This window comes from Strongylocentrotus purpuratus, unplaced genomic scaffold, assembly GCF_000002235.5.
Source record: "Strongylocentrotus purpuratus isolate Spur 01 unplaced genomic scaffold, Spur_5.0 spur5_scaffold_4, whole genome shotgun sequence".
Taxonomy (NCBI): Eukaryota; Metazoa; Echinodermata; class Echinoidea; order Camarodonta; family Strongylocentrotidae; genus Strongylocentrotus; species Strongylocentrotus purpuratus.
The window spans coordinates 33,156,967-33,180,892 of record NW_022145610.1 but is presented as its reverse complement, the minus strand read 5'-3'; the positions used below and the strand labels follow the sequence as shown (position 1 = coordinate 33,180,892).

At 34.9% G+C, this 23,926-nt stretch overlaps 2 protein-coding genes across 7 annotated transcripts in view; both read left to right on the top strand.

The window, feature by feature from the left end:
- LOC590125 overlaps window positions 1-11,728 on the top strand; it is a 56,728-nt gene extending 45,000 nt beyond the window's left edge. For 4 of the 5 annotated variants that reach the window (XM_030998108.1, XM_030998109.1, XM_030998107.1 and 1 more), the window contains 12 exons: window positions 267-389; window positions 1,178-1,293; window positions 2,350-2,587; window positions 3,223-3,354; window positions 4,658-4,786; window positions 6,040-6,167; window positions 6,719-6,962; window positions 7,330-7,408; window positions 7,861-8,003; window positions 8,845-9,275; window positions 9,755-9,874; window positions 10,404-11,728. In XM_030998108.1, coding sequence (XP_030853968.1) covers window positions 267-389; window positions 1,178-1,293; window positions 2,350-2,587; window positions 3,223-3,354; window positions 4,658-4,786; window positions 6,040-6,167; window positions 6,719-6,962; window positions 7,330-7,408; window positions 7,861-8,003; window positions 8,845-9,275; window positions 9,755-9,874; window positions 10,404-10,496 — 1,976 coding nt within the window. In that variant the 3' untranslated portion in view covers window positions 10,497-11,728. The remainder of the gene's footprint in view (window positions 1-266; window positions 390-1,177; window positions 1,294-2,349; window positions 2,588-3,222; window positions 3,355-4,657; window positions 4,787-6,039; window positions 6,168-6,718; window positions 6,963-7,329; window positions 7,409-7,860; window positions 8,004-8,844; window positions 9,276-9,754; window positions 9,875-10,403) is intronic. The other variant, XR_004066424.1, reaches the window with a different exon arrangement.
- A 2,260-nt stretch (window positions 11,729-13,988) lies between these two features.
- Window positions 13,989-19,073, top strand: LOC100890851 (tRNA wybutosine-synthesizing protein 3 homolog). 2 transcript variants are annotated; one of them, XM_030997930.1, is made up of 6 exons: window positions 13,989-14,114; window positions 15,185-15,265; window positions 15,912-16,016; window positions 16,526-16,597; window positions 17,231-17,364; window positions 18,287-19,073. In XM_030997930.1, exons 1-6 carry the CDS (start codon window positions 14,004-14,006, stop codon window positions 18,606-18,608), a joined length of 825 nt encoding a protein of 274 aa, XP_030853790.1. In that variant the 5' UTR covers window positions 13,989-14,003; the 3' UTR covers window positions 18,609-19,073. The 2 variants fall into 2 exon arrangements, with proteins under 2 accessions (XP_030853790.1, XP_003729633.2); XM_003729585.3 differs by having other exon boundaries at window positions 14,006-14,218.
- The last annotated feature ends 4,853 nt before the right edge of the window (window positions 19,074-23,926 follow it).

The following is a 23,926-nucleotide window of genomic DNA, read 5'->3' as shown; positions in this document are numbered from 1 at the left end:
ATCCCTTACTAAGGTACAGCAACACAATGTTCAATTCAGAATGAACTTAGAGAATCCTCAAAGTTGACTGTGAAATCAAGTGAAAGAATCATACTTATAAAGCAATATTTTTTACAGAAGGGCACTTGTTTACATGTAGGTGCCAAAGTGTTTCAGAACACCAAGTTTTCTTGATTACAATAATGCTACAAGACCAATCAAAGAATAATACTTCCTCTGTGATTCATTACTGTATAATTCATTCCTTATTTTCATTTCCTTGATAGATGTTGATGAGTGTCTAGATGACCCTTGTGAAAGCCAGGTGAACACCCGATGTGAGAACCTAGCTGGATCATACCAGTGCGTCTGCAGGACAGGTTACTATGTGGTCAACTCTCAATGCTTACGTAAGTACATCATTTCATTGATACACTGACTCTATTGGGATCATTTTGTGCCCATTTGTGGTAATCTAATCTCATTCTTTAACGCCCCACTGTACTACTTATACTGTACTACTTATACTGTAGCTACTTGTGCCCTCTATGTAGCAAGCAATGCCTAATTGGTGGCTGTTGGTCCCCCATGATCCTCTTTTTATTATGTTAATTGAAAGCTGATTTGATGAGATAATCACCTGTCCAGTGACCTTGCAGGGAGGTCTAATCCCTCCTGTTCACCAGTACAGATGGGCTTTAAAAGAATCATGGAAATCTATACATTCTGTATAATTTTATGTAAGTCCATACACATACTGTATTGTTCTTTGATGTCATTGTAAATCGGTCTAATTCAAACCACAGTGTAGATACATTGAACACCTTGGGTGGTGGTTTTTGTGCACCATTTAAATATTGGTTAAGTGCAAAATCATAATTGAATCCAGTGACCAGGGTAATAATAATATTATAAGTGCTTTTGTCAGTTAACTGGTAAAGTGCTTTATAAGAAATGGTCATTATTATTATTAACATTGTAGTTATTATCATTGTATCCACTGGATATAAATGTTTTATTTCTCAAATAAAGGATTTAGTTTGATACTTTTAGAGAGTTGCATTTAATTTCTGAAACTGGTCCTTGCATTCATTGCACACAATTTTTTTGTATGAAAGTATGAAATGTGTTATGTAGAATGAAATTTCAGTTTTTAATACACTTGATTCAAAGGTTATTTTGTACATTTTGATCACAGCTGCCATGTCAATGCTTCTCACTGCAACCTTCACTGATATAGCTGGATTGGAGGTGCTCGGACAGTACTTTGTTTACAATGATTTTGCCTTGTATAAACCACAGCTTGAAATAAATGTGAGTACATATGCTTTAAAGTTTGATCAGTAATAAAGATGTAATACTATACAGATATCGACTGGCAGAGGACGTAATATAATATTCTTTGGACCGATAAAGGGAGTTATATTTTCCCAAGTGGAAATATAACTCCCTTCCGGTCCAAAGAATGTTATATACCCCCTGCCAGTCAATTTCTGTTATATTTGAAAGCCTTGGTTTAAAAAAAAAATGGGGGGTCATTTTTTTGCCCGAAATTTTTTTTGAGGACAAAATTAGAAGAAAAAATTGATGAGAAAAAAAAATAGATTTCCTTGAAATCTGTAGTGAATGGGCCTTTAGGGCGACAAAAATGTTAGAAAAATATACTAATTTTCACAGCCGGTCAATATAGCAACCGGATGGGCAATATAACAATTACGATCCTCGCAAATGCTGTTATGTCACAAGCTCTGGACAAATCACATCTCAGGATCCGTCTAATATTTGTAAATATAGGATCTGCACTATTTATCTAATATACTGTTTTGGAGGTGACAAAAATTCTGTTTTTTGATCAAGCAGAATTACCTTTATTAGTATGTACGCAGAGACAAATGAAGGAGGGAAGGGAAACAAATATTGAAAGGTCTACAATTTTCTTGGATATAGTTATTTTGAATCCAAGAGGTGAATGACACATTGATTTTGTGTTTTGATTATCCTTCTTGTAGACGAATGTGAATACTCGATCTCTATTGATGTAAATTTTATATCTCCTGGGAGGCGTTTCACAAAACTTGTCATCAGTGACAAATGACAGTTTTTGTTATAAGCTACTGAAATCCTTGCTTCTGATTGGTTATCAACAGATTTGTCACTGATTTTTGTCATTTGTCATTGAAACAAGGCTTTGTGAAACGGGTCCCTGATGAGAGCCAGAAGGGTATTAACTCACGTCCTTTACCTCAGAGTACTAGTAGATGTTCTTCCTGCCCTCAACAGATATGTTCCCTGTCCAGCTGTAATACAATGTTTGTTTCTGTAATGATCCTGACTGTCACTAATTTCCTCTGAAAATACCTTGTCTTCTAGGTGGACACCCTCCTCCAAAGCGCCGATCTGACCAACTACACGGCTGTCTCCGTCTCTACCTCTCGTCTCCAGACATTGGGAGTTGAGGTCGAGTTCATCCTGGACTTCCTTGCGACATCTACGACCACGGCAGATGAGATTCTAGTGGCTTTCCTGGCAGGGCTTCAAGGGAGGGATGATAATGTTATCTTGCCAGATAATGTCATTATCAGGAGTACTGCGTTTGTTGGACAGCCAGGTTAGTCCCTAACAGAATTTTTTATTTCGTACCGGATTTTTTTCTAGGCTGCATATAGGCCATTTTTGCAAACAATAGACTTTTGGAGTAATCAGGATTTTGATGTTGAGCAACATTATTGTAGCACAATAATCTATGAAACTTTAACAATACATCAAGATATTATATGAAAACTCTATTTTTTCTCCTTTGAAATCGTAATGGTAATATTTTTCTTCAATTCATAGATATAGGCATTATTAGAGCTTGTAAAACAAGAAAAGTGGGAGTGATGATCAATGAAGTTATATCGTTTGTTTTACGCAGGTACAATTCACATTAGCTGTAATTCACAAACTTTCTTTTCTCAGGTTAAATCAATGAGATACATATAGACGAATTGAGATTCTTTGGGAAATATGATTCATCTTAAAATTTGTCCAATGCTACAATATGATCTGTTGGTCCCCATTGTACTTTAATGAATCACAGTACAAGAGTCAAATATTAATTTGATGAATTCAGACAAAGTTAATGGCTTTTCAAAGTGATGGATTTTGAAAGATTTAGTGACTGCAGAAAGTGATTTATTCTGATAGATTTGATGAAACCTGATAAATTTGAAGCCTTTTTTCTTTCTTTTTTCTTGTATACAGTGATTAATCCATGTGTGGAGCAAACAGACAACTGCACAACAAACTCAGACTGTATCTTCCTTGGTACCTCTGGAAACTATACTTGTCAATGTCAAGATGGGTTCATGGGAGATGGATTCACAACCTGTACAGGTACTGGATGAAACATTGATTTTTAAAACACCAGGGGCAAACTACTCACGAGTTATGATTGATTCAAATCAATCGCAACAATGCCATAGTTTACTTAAGATATGGGAGATTGTAAACTTGCAATTGATTGAGGACTAGAGATCCAAACAGATTAATGGCAAGTCTCTATCAGTCAGGGCCCTGGTATACTATATGGCAGTACATTGCCGGTGGAGCATGTACATGAGATGTTAACTTTTGAAATGACACCAAGTTTAAGAACATGTATCTCAAATTTAATTGCTAGAGACAGATTTTTAATCAATTTTTATTTTATTTTGATGAAAAGATTTTCAGTGAAAACACTGTTCCTTCATATCAGTGTTCACATTTTATCAATATTCTTGAAAAGAGAAATTTAAGTTTTAGCTTTTTAAGTAGCTAAGACTTTCATTTGCAAAGAAAGAATTACTCAGTTTTGGGCAAAAATTGTTTATATTCATATGAAATTTGATGGATGGCATACTCTGAGGAAAAGTAAAGATAAGATAAATAAAAACCTGACTTTGGGTATTACAGTAAGCACTTGGAAGTCGTGGTATTCTTTAATAATCTATACATTTTTTAGGCATAAAGATGTCATATATTAAAGATGTTCATGCGTGGGTATATAGTCGTCCAAGAAGTAGACAACTTGCCGATCACTACATAGCACTGAGATAATGGGTATAACACTCCTGTGTGTACGTCCATGTGCTGCCCTCTATATGCCCACACTTGAGCAACTGTAATATACTAGGCGCTGTGGCGTGCGCCTGTAATCCAGCTAAAAAGTGGAAGTTACAAACTGATTCAGCCGAGGACGCAGGTTCGAAACTGAGTCACGTCTTTCGGATGGTGACGTTTAAAGGTCGGTCCCAGACGTAAATAATCATATCTGATTGATACACGTCTGTAAAAACCCAATACACACACACACATAATATGACTATTTAGTCTTTAAATAATTTGAAGTTTCTTTCTTCCCCAATGTTTGGTAATCCAATAAAATTGCCTGCTTCAATTTTCCTTTTGTTATTTTTCTGTTTTCCTGATCATATTCACATCTGTTTACGAATTATTGTATTGTACAAGTGCAATGTACGTACCGTGTATTTGTCAGCATCAAAACTTACCTTTTTCTCCAGTGATCTACTTCCTGTGAGACCTCTTTTCATATATTTGTATTTGTAAGTGCTATGGTACTTATTGTTTTTAGCCTGCTCCTAAATATTCAATATTATTATTATTATTATTATTATTATTATTACCTTTTTGTACACAGACATCAATGAATGCCTGAATGACATGTCATGCACAAATGAAGGAGAGAGGTGTGTTAACACTGCCGGAAGCTATTCTTGTGACTGCATGATTGAAAGAGGTTACGTTGCTAACGATGGAGTATGCACATGTAAGTCTGTAGTAGTTTGTAGGCAGGGCCCCTGTTGCACAAAACTTACCATTGATGGTAACTTTGCCATCAATGGTAACTACCATGGAAACCTCGATTTTGATTGGCTGTTGAGCCCTGTTACCACGGTAGTTGCTATTGATGACAAACTTACCATCAATGGTAAGTTTTATGCAACATGGCAATGATCTTGTTTGTAGTCTCAGGTAGTCAAAATACAGTCTGTGTGAAACGGGTGCATTATAATTTTGCTCACAAAACTACCACCCCTGTAAAATTTCCAAATAGTCTATCAGAAGATGTAATGACTATGAGCAATAAGGCTGCTACAATTTGTTGAGTGCATATTTGGTCTAAAATTCAGTTCCATGGTAACTGAAGCACACCTTAAAGAAGTTTAGACTAAAAGTTAACAGCCCAAATTAGAGTAACTGACTGGTGAGAAAAGGGAAAATAAGATATGGAGATTGATGATCTTGATGAAGACAAGTAAATAATGATTTATAGAAGTTGGGTGGGACGAAGGAGGTGTGATAGCTCAGTGGTAGATACATGTAGCAGTGGTTGCATAACTTGGATGTCCTTTGTTCGAAACCAAGTCGATGTGCTAGTGCCCTTTGGTAAGGCATTAATTCTCATTACCAAGTCCCTCGGAGAGGACTTAACACCGTTGGTCCTTTAGTTGCTTACTGACAAGCACACCCATGCTTTTTAGCAGTCAGGTTAAAAAAAAAAATGACATCGGACAAAATGATCATTTACCTTTACAGAATTACTTATCTAAGGTAGATATTAACTCTTAAGCTGCCACCCATACAATGCACCCAATGCCACAGTGCTAATCCCTATTGTGCCAGTCACAAATCTCCTGTGTGCCAAGTTAATTTTAGGGTTGGTTCAAGTGCGTGTTATTGAAATCTTTACCAAAAATAAATCGCTGAATTACTCGAGAAAGTCCAATCTGACTGTTGTATACAAAGACACGTAATCCAAAGCTGATAATCTGATGCACGCGATGGTACTTTCAATAGCGCTGCAAAAGCACTCAGCACGGTGCAACTGGCATGAACAATAACTGTTATTACATATGTGCGCTAGCGTGCACAAAGCAGACAAGCGGTGGCTCGCTAGCTTGAACGTAGCAATCAATCGATAGCGCGCTCGTGTGCACAGAGCACTATAACAATAGCGCGCTAGCAGTCTCATGGCAGGATATGAGTTAAGTCTATCAACCTCTTTTATTCCCAACACAGTATATGAAGTATACCGCGGCCAGCTCACTGCCACTTTTATCAGCGGTCTTCCAGCTATATTCACCTCTGACCTCACCGACTCCTCTAGCCAGGCTTACTCGAGTTTAGCTTTCTTAGTCAGCAATGCGGTAAGTCTATGTACAGAATATGTACAGTGTATCATTTGATGATTTCTACAATGTATCTTTCAAGTTAGCTAGCTCAGTAATATACATTTTTGTGGTTTTGTTTTGCAATTGTTTATTGTACAAATAAATCTTGCAGGAAAGTATGTTTAACCTGTTACCTACTTGAACTAGGAGACTCCTGTATTAAGCCTGTGGCAATGAAGAAATTCAGTAGTCTGCGGATTAATATTCAGACTGCTCTTTGTATGCATTTACATAATCTTGCATGATAGTGTCAGAAGTACTCTCTTTTTTTTCTCTCATTTTTTATGACGCTCTTTTTGGATATTCAATAGTAAAAATAATCAGATTACTTTGTGGCAATTTGTTTATGTTTATATCATAGCTAACTGTTAGTTTACCAATGCTGTTTAAGAACTAAATCACCCATTGCGGGCATGTATCTTAAATTTTGGCTTACCGTATAGAGGTTTGTGGATAAATAGCTGTTCATGTGTATGGTATTTAAAGAAAAAGAGATAAAAGTATGTGTTTTTATGTGACCATTTCAGATACGATATCTCTTCCTACTGGAGCCAAACCTGCAAGACTTCTTCCAGTCTTGCACGGTGTCTGGTTTCACCAACGGCAGTGTGGTGGCGACATACTATGTTTCCTTCACCCAGTCGGTCAATACTTCAAAGAGCTCCCTCACAGCTCTCGTTGTGAACACCCTTGAGACTGATGGCATTCTTACTACAGGCATTGCCTCTCAAGGGAATATCACTGCAGATATTAACTCTGTTGAATTCACCAGTAAGTAGACATTTCACTGTTAAACTCTTGCGAGTATTGTACTACCGGTACCGCATTTTTACAGTGTACATGTAAATAGTTGGTATTTAATTCAATGCTTCAGACAGAAATATTTGCATAGTACTTAGCTTGGCTCCAGATAAAATTCTTAGCAAACATTAGAATTCAATTGCATCATTTGACTTTAATACATACATGTATATGTATTTAACCTAAAGTTAAAATCAGACAAAGCTAATTATTTTGAAAGCCTGGAAGTGCATCCAATATGAAGGTTATGAAGATTAGCACAAGCAAATATCTGCAACGCATAATTATTTTTGTCAAAGAAATATTGTAATTTGATGATATTGTTTGACTTTTTCAGAAATTACCCAAGAGTGCACAAACACTTTCTGTTTCAATGGAGGAACATGTTCTTTGCAGAATGGATTGAGAGTCTGCCAGTGAGTATAAGCTCATTTTTATTCTTTTCATATACAGTTACATGTGTTTACCCATCTCCCTACTTGTATTCAGATAGTAAAGTGCACAGTGGGCTTAAAGGCCATCTGTACTAGTGTGAAGGAGGGATTAGACCACCCTTCAAGGTCACTTGACAGGTGGTTATCTCATCAACTCCCAATTGATACATGTTCATTGACATACATGCTCAACTGTAGAGTTAATGCTAGGATGCCTTTCTGGCTCTGAGCAGATGATGCAGGTGATATACTGATTAAAGGCTCATTGAATATTGTTTGCTGAGAGCTATAAGGGCACTTCATGATCCTATACAACATTCAGCTACTGCCTCCTTGCATCTAAACAACAATTATAGATATGTGTTTCATGCACAAGTGATACTACAGGTCACACCATCATGACTAAAACCTTGTATAATGCTTTGTTCATGAAGGTGCCCTAGTGGTTATGAGGGAGATACTTGTGAGATTGCTCCTAGGACTCAGCCTCCTACTATAACCACCACCCTGGAGGAGAGTACCATGGCAACGGAAAACATCACTGAGATGACCAACACCACAACATCATCCCAGACAAGTAAGTTATGAGGGGAGCGCATAATCATTGAGCTTTGCAGAAGAGTTAAGAGAAATTAAGAATGACACACTACTGGATTTATTCAAAGGAGGCACGATGGCTCAGTGGTAGAGCAGTGGTCTTGTAACTGGGAGGTCTTGAGTTCAAAGCCCAGTTGATGCGCTAGTGCCCTAGCTTTGGTTAGGCATTAATCTTTATTACCAAGTCCCTCAAAGAGAACTTAAGGCTGTTTACCCCCTGGACATTTACTTAAGCAAACACATGCTTTGTTTTCGGTCAGGTAAAACAAACCAACTTTAAACCAACCAACTAATCTTGAAAAATCTTTTTTGTCTTTATTTTTGCCCTTTAACTTCAATATTTGAATGATTTGAAATCAAAACCCCATATGCTGTTGATTTACATTGGACTTATCAGTCACATTATTTTATTCATAGTAGGATTGATCTCATGGTGCTATAATGCAACATCTTAGAGCAGTGGCTCTGGCTCTTAACTTGTTAGGTAAACTTTGAATCTGATATACCATGCATGTTCCAGAGACTCCAGTCTGAGCTTAGCATTCACCATGTTGATCTTGATGGTCCCAAGACTCCATCAGATGTTTCGAATCAGAATCGTGACCAAATCAGACATTCTTACCAGGATCTAAACCCCTGAAATATGCTTGATCATATTATTTAGGAGTCTAATGAATTTGTTGAAAATGTCCTGCTGAAACTCAGAAAACAAGCCCAATGGAGGTCATGCCTAACAACCCCTAGGTTAATCAATACTCATTGTCCTGCTTTCATTAGTTGTCGCACATGTTCATTCTGCTATTCTTTGTTAAATTTAACAGCTGGCCTTTCTGATGCTCAAATCATCGGCATCGTCTTTGGCATCCTGGGATTCATCGTTGTCGTGTTCCTATTCATCGTTTGCTGCTGCGCCGTTGTCATCCGCCACCGCCAGCGCAACATGTTGCTCTACTCCAAGCCCCGTTCCTACGACATTGCCGATGATCGTCAACATGTCCTGTACAATGTTCCTCGCGCTCAACGCACAGGACGCTCTGACTTCCGCCACAACGATGGCTCAGAGCAGTACAGGCTGCCATCCTATCTCTTTGATTCAGAGATTGACTCCAGCGAGAGAACAAGTGATATCTTCAGGACCATGGGCAGTTATACAGATGAGAGCTATTCTGTGAATAATGTAAGCTACAATACGGAGGAGGATCGTCGCATGCAGCAATTGGCAGAAGTCATCACACAATCACCGTACCTCAATGTGAGTTCCACCTTGAATTGAATCAGCAGAACTTAGCTTATTTTGAAATTTAAGATTTTTAAGGCTTTTTTGCTTTATAGCTGCAATTTAGATGTAGCTTGATCCTCAAATCAGTAGCAACATTGTTTAATTCGTTTTGAAATTGAAAATGTGCAAGGCTCTTTTGCTTGAAAGTTGCAACTCGACTTTAATAGCTTTGATCAAATTCACTGCTCTCCATTTTTATATCTGCCAAGCCCTGCAGAATGCCACTTCATGTCTGTAAAATTGTAAGTTCACAAGGATTGTAAAAGAAACCATCGTGTTGTAATGTAGGTACAGAGTGTTTAGTTAATCTTTTTCTGTTTGTGGCATCCATGTTACTTTCTTTAAATTCTAACATTGTCTTGAACTTATTTCTTGTTTTGTATATGAAATTTTGAAAATCAAATTCAGTCAAATTAAATTCTTTTTATTGTTATACTTTGTGCAAACTACAGGAACGGATGCGATCCCAGATTACGGATATTGCTGGCAGGTCTCGTCACAGGCCGCCCCAACAGTCTGAATTTGTGCGGCCCTACGTGGCGTCCGGTCGAGAAGCAGAATTCTTATCAACGGTAAGTACTCACAAGCATGTACTGTTTATGAGGAAAATGGGTGTTCATGTAGATCTTTTTTTGTTGAATGCCCTAACTATATTTGGGCAGCAAATCCCTCCCAAGAAATTGAAGTTTGAGACTACAAATGGCTTCCCCAAAACAGAAATAAGTACCTACATTGTACAGTTCATGCCCATTGAAGATAATTTATGTCCAGTCCAGCAATCAATATTTTGAAAGTTCATTTACATACTTGTACAAATTGTTTAGAAACAAGATGGTTCATGATTCTACTTCTATTTCATGTCATACACATTAGTATTATGCAATTATATCAGTTATTAGCTTTTTTTTCTTTCTATTTGCAAGTAAAATTTGTTTCTTTCATATATATATATACATTATCCTTTCCCATTTCAACATTTCTGTGAATAAAACAATTGATATTGTTTCTCTTTCATTGAGGAATGTAAATTACCATTTTACCCAAACAATGACCTTTGACCCAAGCAATGACCTCTGACCTCTGTTTCCTGTCACTCTACAGGCTAGCGACTCAGGAGACAATATCAGTCCAACCAGAAGGTTCCAGATACCAAGAGCTCAAGTTCCATGGGGTCTTCGAGAAAGCCACACATAAAACTATAAAGCAAATGATTCATGTATTTACTTTTAGATATTCTCATAAGTACTTATTAAAGACCGTCAATATTACTGGGCCAGAAGAGATTAGACATCAGCCAGGTTACTGACAGGTGGTTATCTCATCAACTTAGCTCTCAACTAACATAAGAAAAAGAGGATCATGGGGGACCAACAGGCACCGATTGGGGAAGTTTTCTATATATGAGGGAGCAAGTAGCTACAAGTAGGACAGTGGGGCTTTAAGGAAATGCTTATGGTTATATTTCTTTGAGTGTTGCAAATACACTTAACTCTGCATATTAAGGCCAATCTGTTCAGACAGCAAACCAATAGTTAAGTTATGCAAAATTTGGCTTTAGAAGTGTTAATATCAAGTTTTGCATAGTTTGGTCAAAATGATTGTTTCAACTTGTGCGACTTCAACTTATGCAAAGTAAGCTGTAATTCTTGAATATTTACATGTACACGCAAAGCGAGATGGTGATAGAGAGTTAGAGACTGTAAAATCAAGCAATCATTATTATTTAATTAGCTTGCATTATACAACTGATTACAGTGGAATCTTGTTAAAACAAACTCTTAACATAACATATTTTTACCATACCCCCTTATTTTTTATGACGTTTCTTTAGGACAGGTTATACAGTTAACAAGTTTTCAACATACAAATAATCTCCTTGTTCCCAAAGTGTTTACTATAACAAGGTTCCATGGTCTATCACTCTGTCTTTCTTCAAATTTGTAAACGATATACCCTATGACAATCAAGAAAGTGCATGATAATACAGAGAATACTTAAAATGTAAGTCAAATGAATAATGTATCAATTTTTTTATTATAAATTTTAAGTTAGAAACATGATTTAATAATGAAAACCTGTCTTTTCTTGGGAACAGGAGAAAGATTTTTTTAAATTCATGAACTTAAATATTGTATCAGTATTTATTAACATATCAGTATTAATCAGTTCTATCTATTCTTATGATTCGTTTTTGCATTATAAATTCAAATTTTAACAACTCCATCAGTAATAACTCTATTTTCATGATATTTTTATAATAATATTTGATTATTGATATATTCTTGGTGTAACCATATGTATTTATGTTCCATTTTACCTGGATTAAGTGTAATTTTTTGTTGAGAGAAAAGTTGTAAATTTTATTACCAAAAATTGCTTGTAAGCTATTATGTATTGTTTTATTTTTAAGTTATATAAATATATATTATATAAATATTTTTCTTCATTTTTTAAAAGTTTTAAATGAATTTGATTCTATTTGTTTATATATATTTTCATATAATGTCCTTTGGCAAGACATTGATCTACATTTGCCACACTCCATCCAGGTGAAGTAAATGGGTACCTGGCAGGAATTTATTCCTTGAAACGCAGCGTGCGTAACAGCTGCACTGCTAAAGCCAGTGTAATTATGCTGCATTATTGTAGAGCGCTTAGAGACTTCTGATAAAGTAAGTGTAAGGCGCTATATAAGCAAGGATAATTATTATTATCATGTATTGTTTTATTTTTAAGGCTTGTAGATATTGATGTAAATTTGAAATAACACATTGTAAAAGCTTCAGTAACGTTATACAAAAACAATCATGTTCTTGAGGAAATTTGTTGTTAAATTCAAATACGCAATTTAGCTGAATAATTTCTAACACGTACATGATTAAAATGTAACTTATATTCCTGGAAATTCAGATTATATTCATGTATATTTCTAGATAGTATCTCATTAATGATAAGTAAATAGATCACTTCCGATTATATTGACTCCATTTCAACATTTACTAATTAATTAAATAATGTATTTGTATACTCTTTATTTCCTGCAACTTTTAATTTGATGCTCTCAAATGAGAAATGAGAAATGATTCTAATCTGTGCAGCAATTTATTATTTTCTACATGCATATTTTACATGAAATTACAAAAAGATGAAATATATAATGCTTTATTATATTTTCATTGTGTGTTATTTTTCTGAATTATATAAATATTTTTCTGAATCGAATTCTATTTTTTATATTTTCCTGTCATATTTAGATGCATATCATTCTTGAATAAAGTTATGAAGAAAAAAAAATCAAGTTTTCACCTTTATTGTTAGTTGATTGATTATAACAAATACATTTGAATGCTACACTTGACATCCACTAGGGGTACATAGTACATACATATATCTACTCTGCAAATCAACTTTGATGAAGTAATTTCGGTGCTTTTAGGATATTTGAATTACCTGATACAAAAAAAAGCATTAGTTCGAACATAGTATATTTGAAATATATATGTTATGCATTTACATTGAAACTGAAATATGAATTACCTCCAGTTTTAAAAATTAAATAAAAATATTAAATAAAAAAATTAATAAAATAAAAAATGGTTTTGAAAAATCCAAACAATCAAATTCACTTTTTTTGGTTGGGGAATAAATAGTAATTATTATGTGTTTATCGAGTGCACACTGATTAATGATATAATACTAAAAATGGAATATTACTGGCCAAAAAGATCATGTGGCATAATATGAAGATTTAGCTTTAAAAACAAACATAATATTCTGAACACGGCATCTGTTTCCCTGCATACACTTGAGGTCTTCGTCATCGTCATGATTTCTCAACTGAATCCTTAAAGAGGAAAGCAAAACCCTGCAGGTCTGTCATTACATTGCAGTCACTTTCACTATCCCCAGTGTTCCTTGAGTCTATACTATAACATTCCTTGTTTGTAAAGCTCTTGGTATTCTCATATACATCACTCTGACTAACATCCCCGGCCCCCCCCCCCCCCCACTCCGGGGTCGGAATGACTGCATGCGTGTTACCAAAGTGTCCGGTAAACTTTTCGGGCGACTTCTTTAAAAAGGGGGTGTTTTTTCTGTTTTTCTCTCAGTCTTTGGACTCCTGAGAAATTATTCCGAATTTAGGGGGTACATTGAGCATTTTTATTCACCTGTTCAATACATTTTTCATAATACCAGTGAAGCACTAGAAAATTTAGCCCCTAAAACACTTCTGCTTTCGAGAAAAATTTACCGGTGCTCCCAGTAAATTTTGATAAATGTTTCAGTGCATCAAAATATATCAAAATTGTAAAGATTCACCATCCACCCAATTTTCAAAATTTCCCAAAACTTTGTGTACCTTTAAAAATTTTGGACTGTCTAAAATGGTGACAACGGGGGGGGGGGGGGGGGGGGTAAAAAAAAATCTTCAAACGGCGGGTCAAAAACAAATGATGGAGCCCCCCCTCCCCCCCCCCCCCCCCCCCCCCCCCCCCCCCCCCCCCCCCCAATCCTAAAAATCTTCCTAAGCCTGTGACAAGTTTAAATGAAATCATGCTAGGAGATATATGGAGTTGATAATTAATGAGCGAGAACACTGACTGAAGTTCTTCAAAATGAAACATATAGGCCTAGGCCACTATTACGAAAATATGTTTTTATAGGGAGCGAAGGGATGACGTATCGTGACGTCAAGTAATCATGTTTATTCATGAGGCCGCCAGGCTAGCATCTTCGTACTACCGAGAGAAGGAATGGCATTTTCCAAAACAAAGGCAAGTCGCCTTAAATGCACGGATTTTAGTCGAAAAGGTGAAATAGATCAGTTTATAATTAGCCTTGTGGAAATCATCAATAACCATGACAGTTATTTCACGACAAGTTCTTGTTCTGGACGGATAATCTTGTTTTCAGAGGCGAGTATTTTTCACTTTAGTCCCATACGTCAACATTCGGGTAGGCCACTCCAGCAAAGCATTGAATACATGAAAAGTTGATACATTACATTCATAACACACAGATGCACACAATCATGCCGATGCGGCTGATCGGCAAGTTTGACAGTGGACTCACTATTGGAATTTTTGAATTACTCTTTCTAACATCGGAAAGTTCAAAAAATTGTATTTTACTGTGAGTATTTAGGTGTCATCAATCGTCACTAAAGTACCATTTTTGAGTGAAATCAGTTGAGTTTTGTAGATCTAGACTCTAGTTGTACATTGGTGTTTGAAATGTTGAGAATCAATAGCACAGCTTTTAATACACAGCCAGGATAGAAATGCACCTATGTGTGGGGTAGGCCTACTTCTAGTACAATTTTTGGAGCATTTAAGTAGGATGTCAGTGAACTTGTACTTAGATGACGTTTTTGTGAAATGCTGCCTTGTTTTCTATCTTTTTTCTATTTATTGGTTTAATTTTATTTATTCATTCGTTCATTCATTATTATTATTTAGTAGATATTATCAATGGAGTTATTATATTATTGTAGTAATAGACCTCTAGATCTATTTCTAGGTCTATTTATAATTAGATTTAGAATAGGTATACACCCTACCCTGTAGGGTTCTAGCATTATTATTGATATTATTATTATTAGTATTGATTATAATTGTTATTTCTACTAATTGTTCTAAGTAATAATAATACTGTCATTATTAATATTTTTGTTATTGTAGTTGTTGCCATTGTTGTTATTATTGATAATTGTCACAATCATCATTATCAATATCATTATCATAATTTTAGTCTGATACCGTATACATGTAGATGTACCAGATTACAATAACTGCCTTGTGTTAGTATTTTCAAACTGTAATTTAAATTAAACCTCTATAAAAGACAAGTTATCTTATACATTTTGTGTATTTTTGTTACAGAGTCTTGATGAATATAGTGTTAGGAAAAAAGGTTGTCGGTGGCTCTTTGTGTCTCATGAATCGGCTTCAACTGCAGACATTGTAAGTTCTTTTCAAATAAATTCATCCATTTATTTTATAACTGTTCATCATTATAATCATTATTTATTATTAGCAAAGTCAGCATTTGCCCTGTTGAAAATATAGAAGTTAATGAAATTCTGTACCATGACACTCCCTCCCTTGACTTCTTTTGTCTTCATTTCCCTCTTATGCCATCCACTTCCATCTCCCAACCTTTTCCATGAAGAATTTTAATGATTAATGGTCTAGAGATTAGAGATGTACATTAGGCTTTAAAACAAGATGTTGTATTGCCCTTTGCGACCGACCCCAAAGTCTTGAAATCTATGGTTGACTTTTTAAAAGTTTTTTTATACTACTTTTTAGAGAAGAAAAATATGAAAACATTCAAAACTGAAGAATATCAGCCCAAAAAGGGAGAAAAAAAAAGAAAAAAAAGATTTCCGACCGACCGACCCATGTTTTGGCACCTAAAGGGCAACACAACATTTGTTTTTTTAAAGACCTTATTGTGATGTTTATCTGAAGCATAAATGCAAGGGGTTATTAATACCTAGTGCTGCTACCACCAATGAAAGAAATGCCTTTGTAAGGTCTGTGGCTTGTGATTGTCGCTCTAAATTTCAAAACATTAATGATTAATTCCTTTATCTTCTTGTAACAGATTTCAGCTCTAGATCTAGAAGAAACAAAGGGAGAGGCTGTTTTCAAGTTTGAGCCATTCGTTCTTCATGTCCAATGTGAAACAACAGAACATGCCAGAAAGATGGTAGGAACCTCACACCACCAGAAGACCTTAACAGAGAGGAAGAGAGAGAGAGAGAGAGTTGATGATAATGATGATTGTGCTTGTGGTGGTGGTGATAGTGATGGTGATGATGATAACAATGATGATAATAATGATGATTGTGTTTGTGGTGGTGGTGATGGTGATGATGATGATAACAATCATGATAATAATGATGATTGTGCTTGTGGTGGTGGTGATGGAGATGGTGATGATGATGATGATAACAATGATGATAATAATGATTGTGCTTGTGGTGGTGGTGATGGTGATGGTAAAGATGATGATGATGATGATAACAATGATGATAATAATGATGATTGTGCTTGTGGTGGTGGTGATGGTGATGATGAACAAGAGAGGTGTAAAGAGAAAGATGGAGAAGAAAGAGGATAATGAAAATTGGAATGAAGAAATACAAGCCTTGCATTATGTATCATTTATCATGACTGATATATCATCAGTTTCATTTATGTTGTCTCAATTAACAGCATCAAGCAGCAGTGGCATCTGGCTTCAGAAATTCAGGAATCACAATTGGAAATGGAGGAAAGATTATGGCAGTAAGTCCTTTATTTAAAAATGTTATTATCTAATCCCTTTTAATTTTTAAATACAAAAACATGTTTAACATTATTAAAACTCCCTTCAGAATTGTGTTTTCTTTATTCCGTTGATTGTAAAGGCAATGAAATACATTCTTCCTCCATTACCTAAATGTTGAACCAGTTCAAATTCATCCTAAATTAAAAACATCAAAAACAACAAGAAAATAAGATATAGTTTGTACGGTGTTTCTTTCTATTGTTCTCAATATTTCTTTCCTGTATATCATTCATTTCCTCTTTATATTGTATTTCTTGGTACCACCAACCCACTACTACTCACCCCACGCATAGATTTGCATTTAATATCTATATATGTTTTTGTACATGTATGTGTTATTGTTTAATTAAAAAAAAACTATTGTATTTTTATATTGTAATTTTAATCAGGGGATGACCCCCGATAAACCTCTGTGGTTTTTGATCACCCCCTCTGCCGGTTCATCTTTTGTTGTAATACTTTTATATTTTATTGTAATTTACATTGTCTTTTATGAATCTGTGGAAATAAATGAAATTGAATAAGAAACAGGAGGCATAAAGTGGTGTTAAGAGAATTAATGTGCCAATTGGTGCTTTTATTACCAACAGGCAATCCGCAGTACTCATGGTTTGGAGGTGCCTCTCACAAAGGAAGGTAGACTGCTAGTTTCTGAGGATTACATAGACTTTATTGTTAGCCTTGCCAACTCAAAGATGAAGGAAAACTTCAACAGGATCGAGAAGTGAGTTTCCTCTATGTTATGTGCATTTTAAAATCGATGTGATACATTAAATATGAACTGTTACGAAGCGGGTGCGTGATGTTTTTAATGACTGTGCAATTGCCGTACTCAGTCATTGTCATTCAGAGACTAGAGAGGGGATGGTATTGTGACAAATTGTTATTATTTCAAGTATTTCTGTTGATGTAATAGAGATGTCTCCATCACTGTAGTCATCACGATAGCCCTTTTTTTTTGTTAATGTTTAATTTATTCTGTTGACTACTGAATTGTATAGGTCCAATAAGCTTAACACAGAGACCACCAGGTTCCTGTAAGCAAAGGGATAAAGGTATAGACCAGTTTTGGAAACGCCCCCCTCTCAAAAAAAGAAATGGAAGCTCTTATAACAATCATGTAAAAGAATATTTTTTGACTAATACGTGATGATACAAATTTTGCTGGGAAACCGCCTACTAATTCATATATTTGGTAACATATCTATCCGGCCTGGATAGATATTGCGTAGCTCCATATACATCTTTCTGTGTACAGTGCTTGTAACTTTACCAAGACTGGGCCAAATTTGTTATCATTTTGATCATTCCAGTACCTTGCAGTACACACCAATACCTATATGCTATTGCTAGATGATCAACCTTTTCTGATCAATTCCACAATGCTTCTTTCACAATGCAATCACATGACCAGAACTCAACTTTATCTTTAATCATCCTCTTTACATTTTGAAACCATGAACATATTTCCAATACACTTGTCATTGAGTCCAATGTTAGTTTGTACCTACTGGTGATGAAAGTACACTGAGTAGAATAAAATACATCTCCATGGATAAATCTTGAATCATCTATGATAATATCAATCAATCAAGAAGTTTGGATGTAGGATAGAAGTCATGTTTCTGTGTGTTTGTACTTTTCAGATTCCAAGATACCCTCCAAGCCATGTTCAGAGAGGAAAAGCAAAACGAAGCTGATCCCAATTCAAGGAAAAACAAACATGGAAGAAGATTAAATGAGCGTCATCCAGTCAAACACAAACTCACCCAGACAGATACCAGTGACACTGAGAAAGACTTGGATGTTAGTCAGAGTGATGTTTATGAGAATACCAAGAGCTTTACAAACAAGGAATGTTATAGTATAGACTCAAGGAACACTGGGGATAGTGAAAGTGACTGCAATGTAATGACAGACCTGCAGGGTTTTGCTTTCCTCTTTAAGGATTCAGACGAGAAAACATGACGATGAAGAAGACCTCAAGTGTATGCAGGGGAAACAGATTCCGTACGTGTTCAGAATATTATGTATGTTTTTAAAGCTAAAGTTTCAGTATTATGCCACATGATCTTTATGGCCAGTAATATTCCGGTGTGCACCCGATAAACACATTTAATTATTATTTATTCCCCAACCAAGTTTCGCAATAAAAAAAGTGAATTTGATTGTTTGGATTTTTCAAAATCATTTTTTATTTTATCAATTTTTTTATTAAATTTTTAACATTGGAGGTAATTCATATTTCAGTTTCAATGGAAATGCATAACATATATTTTTCAATTATACTATGTTTGAAACTAATGCTTGTTTTTGTATCAGGTAATTCAAATATCCTAAAAGCACCTAAATTACTTTTTCAAAGTATGTCAAGTGTAGCATTCAAATGTATTTGTTATAATAAATCAACAAACAATAAATGTGAAAACTTGATTTTTTTTTCCTCATAACTTTATTCAAGAATGATATGCATCTAAATATGACAGGAAAATAGAATTTAAAGAAGAAAAATATTAACATAATTCAGAAAAATAATACACAATAAAAATATAATAAAGCATTATATATTTCATCTTTTTGTAATTTCATGTAAAATATGCATGTAGAAAATAATAAATTGCAGCACAGATTAGAATCATTTCTCATTTTAGATACTGCGTAAAAACATTAGAGAGCATCAAATTAAAAGTTGCAGGAAATAAAGAGTATACAAATACATTATTTAATTAATTAGTAAATGTTGAAATGGAGTCAATATAATCGGAAGTGATCTATTTGCTTATCATCAATGAGATACTATCTAGAAATATACATGAATATAATCTGAATTTCCAGGAATATAAGTTACATTTTAATCATGTACGTGTCAGGTATTATTTAGCTAAATTGCGTATTTGAATTTAACAACAAATTTCCTCAAGACCATGATTGTTTTTGCATAACTGAAGCTTTTACAACGTGTTATTTCAAATTTACATTAATATCTACAAGACTTAAAAATAAAACAATACATGATAGCTTACAAGCAATTTTCGGTAATAAAGTTTACAACTTTTCTTTCAACAAAAAATTACACTTAATCCAGGTAAAATAGAACATAAATACATATGGTTACACCAAGAATATATCAATCAAATATTATTATAAAAATATTTAAAAAATGCAAAAACAAATCATAAGAATAGATAGAACTGATTAATACTGATACGTTAATAAATACTGATACAATATTTAAGTTCATGAATTAAAAAAAATCTTTCTCCTGTTCCCTAGACAATACAGGTTTTCATTATTAAATCATGTTTTCTAACTTGAAATTCATAATAAAACTAGATGGAATTTTGACTGCGTGCAGTCGAAAATGATGCCTCCGCCATAGAGCAATTTAAACAAGTTTGGAGTTTAAATCTCCAGTGGTTCTTGAGATATCATGATAACAATCTCAATGTATGGAATTTCATAAGTTGACCTCTGTGACCCTTGACCTTTGACCTACGTGCTCCAAAATCTAATCAGATTGTCTTCCTATGGTGATACACACTATCATTAAGTTTGAAGTTTAAATCTCCAGTGGTTCTTGAGATATTATGATAACAATCTCAATGTATGGAATTTCATAAGTTGACCTCTGTGACCCTTGACCTTTGACCTACGTGCTCCAAAATCTAATCAGATCGTCTTCCTATGGTGATACATACTATCCTTAATGCAAGGGTCACTCTGTGGCCTGGACCCACCCTCCTCAGGTCATCACCTTTCTTCACCTGAGCCAATTATTTGTAACCTCAGGGTTTCACCATCACTTCATGTGCTTTACAAAAAACAAAGGCAAAGCATCACTCTTATCAGCAAATGTGTTAGTCCAGGCTTCACCCTTTGAATTATTTGCATAGGTGATGCTTCACTTTTGTCAGTTTTACATAGGTGAGGCTTCACTTGTGTCAGTTTTCCATAGGTGAGGCTTCACTTTTGTAAGTTTTCGGCCGGTCTGAAGCTTCACCACTGTTTCACCATACTGGCCATTTGCATAGTTCAAGCTTCACCACTGTTTCACCATATTGGCCATTACATATTTCAAGCTTCACGTTTTGAAATCAAGCTCCACCAATGTTTACTTATAATAGTAGACCATGACTGCAATGGTCTATAGTCATGATAGTAATTCCATACTGCTCAATAAGTACCAAGTCAACCAGGTTTCAATTCAAAGATACAGTAACATGTTTATTTTGTCAATCCAATGTTTCTACAGATATGTTGTTATGAAACTTAAAACGTTTATACAAAAGTTGTTTTAACTACAAGTCTTGTTTTCTAATACTAACTCTTGTTTTCTAATACTAACTCTTGTTAACTATAAACACTAACTCCTGTTACCTATTAAACTCTGTTACTTGGAAATGAAAGAAAATGTTCATTCCAGACAAATTTCAGGTTTGCGTTGTTAGATTTTGACATTGTGTTCATTAAAACTACACTATAAAAATAATGAAGTTGCACAAGTGCACATTTCTTTTTATACAGGCAGTACTGTCACATTATTTTTGTAGTGTAGATAAACCAAGCTAAAACTCATTTTTGGTCTGGTTTATAAAATGTTAGCTTATCAAATTTCCTATTCACAATAGCTTGGTTACACCTCATTTGTTGTAGTTGAATTCAAGAAACTTTTGGCCGGGTATTGTACGACCACCTGATGATGGACCACACAATTCAGCCTTGCCCATAACACACTAATTATAATTGGTCCGAAACTATTCAAGCAAAGCAAACCAAAAAAGAAGTTAACTCTTCATTACCTGAGAATTTATGAAATGAGAGCATTAATTATAGAGAGTAATATGCATGATCAAAGTGTACTCAATGCTTTGCTTACTTAGTCGTGGTCACTACTATGAATAAAACTTGATGGGGAAATTGTCCAGAAACAGTCAATAAGTCAACATACCAACATAATACAAAGTATAGAACTTTCCAGCTATCAAACACATTGTATGCATTTTTAAGACCATGTATACTTGACTGGCAAGCATCTCTCATTTCATATTTTAACTATGACATTGACAACACCTGAACAATTTCCCGATCAATTCATTCAATAGTGAACCTGTTGCATGCTATAAACTACATAAATCCAAGTCAAGACCTTCCAGAGTGGATGTCGTTACTGTGAGTTCAGCCAATAGGCGATCGTCGGAGGACTACATACATTAATCAGATGAAAAAACATGGATGGAATACACAGCTTAGAGGACTGCATTTGTATACAATACAGGATTCCGGCATTCTAGCATGAAGTTGGCCAGGTATACATGTAAGGCTTTTGGAATGAAAGCACCATAAACTGTCTAGCACACTCACATAAATAATATCCTGATAGAAAATGCAAAAAAACACAAAATTATTTTTTCGACTTCAGACTCATTTCGCTTGATCGCATATATGTGCTGCATAAAAAATCAGACACATTTGAAATAACATGTGCATTAAACTTTGACCTTATTCTGTTGTCACCGCAGGATCAATGGGATGATGTGAACACATTATGTGTCGGGTACGCCAGTCCCGACTTCTTATTCAGGGAGTACTTTATAATTATTACACAGTATAAATAATAATGTTTAGTATACTACTATATAAAATAGAATAATCGGGTATAAATAATCATATAAAATAACTGTCTAGCACACACACACTATATATGTGGTGTGATCAAGCAAAATCAGTCTGAAGTCGGTCATATTCAATTTTCAGTTTCTTATTGGATTGTAACAAGCATTTGCAAAGCTACATTTTGCAGAAAATCCCATTGAAATTGAACAACCAGTTCAAAAGATATCAGCAAATAAAGAGTTTCCAAAACAAAAGGAAACAAAAGGAAATACTTCCTTTGTTTGGCTATATCTCAAAATCAATATTTCAGACTTCCGACTGATTTTGCTTGATCACATCACATAAGCATACATATGTATAGGCATATAGGCAATTTCAATGGGATCAACCGGACATGGTGGCTCAATGGTTAGAGCGTCCGCCTCATGAACGGGAGGTCGTGGGTTCGATCCCCGGCCGAGTCATACCAAAGACTTATAACAATGGAACCTTCTGCCTTCTAGCTAGGCGCTCAGCATATTAGATTGGAGAAGGGTAATAGTAACATGTTATGTTATGCAGGGCCCGCTGGGAGAGCAGTTTTATAACTGAAGTGGCTACCCTGGGTAAATAAAACGTTATTATTATTATTATTATTATTATTATAAGCACCAATATAGTTACAAACAGCCAACTCTGAACATGCTAAATGCATTCATGAGGTTTACAGGAACTGACCACAAGGTTGAACTTTTACTTTTGTAGTGCAGTACATACATCATCTAGCTAGTACTGGTAGGACCAGGTATGACTCTGACCAAGTTTGGTCGAGATGTAAAAAACAAAAAACAATATCACAATTTTATTTTTAATAATTATGAAAGTCTAAAAGACGATTTAATAAAATAAAAATTGTACCCTCCACGCAAGTTCCAAAGATGTTTAAATTTGTGGAGGCCTACGCCGCTACGGCCTACGCAGATACGGCCTACTAGAAATAAATATGAACACCAATTATATTAATTGGGGGGGGGGGATGGAAGTTTTACTATAAAAAAAAAAAAAATGACCCACCTGATGGGTAAAAAATAAAATTGACCTACCTGAGTAAAAAAAAGAAAAATATGCCCAGCTGATGAGGACAATTACAACAGAACATTGTTGTAATGTCAATGAACCTAGTAAAATAGCCCTGTTGTTACTGTTGACTTGTTGTTGTTGTGAATTAGAACACAGTATAGTAATTCCACTGGATTATTATTATGAATGAATAATAATCAATATTACTACAGTCAACAATGTCAATTTAATTGGTTTGATCAGAGAAGATGCTTCTCTGGTTTGATACATACTCTATACTACTGTACTAAACTACACTACAGCCTACAGGTAAACAAAACATCAACAATATACACACAAAAAAGCTTGCGATATTGTTGTGTACAATTAAAATAATACATCATCCAATGTTTATTATTATTTTACCATGATGGATTGATGAAGATGTTTACAACAAACAATACACGACTAACACAAACCATCACAAACGTACACAGTATACAGTGCATATCCGCAGAATTCGTAAGGCTTCGACTCGAGCGCACGGCACTGCTGTGGCGTAATACCTTTGTGGAATACGTCAACATTGAAATCTCGCGAAAATATAGGCTAAGTTTAATGCACAGATTTCGTTA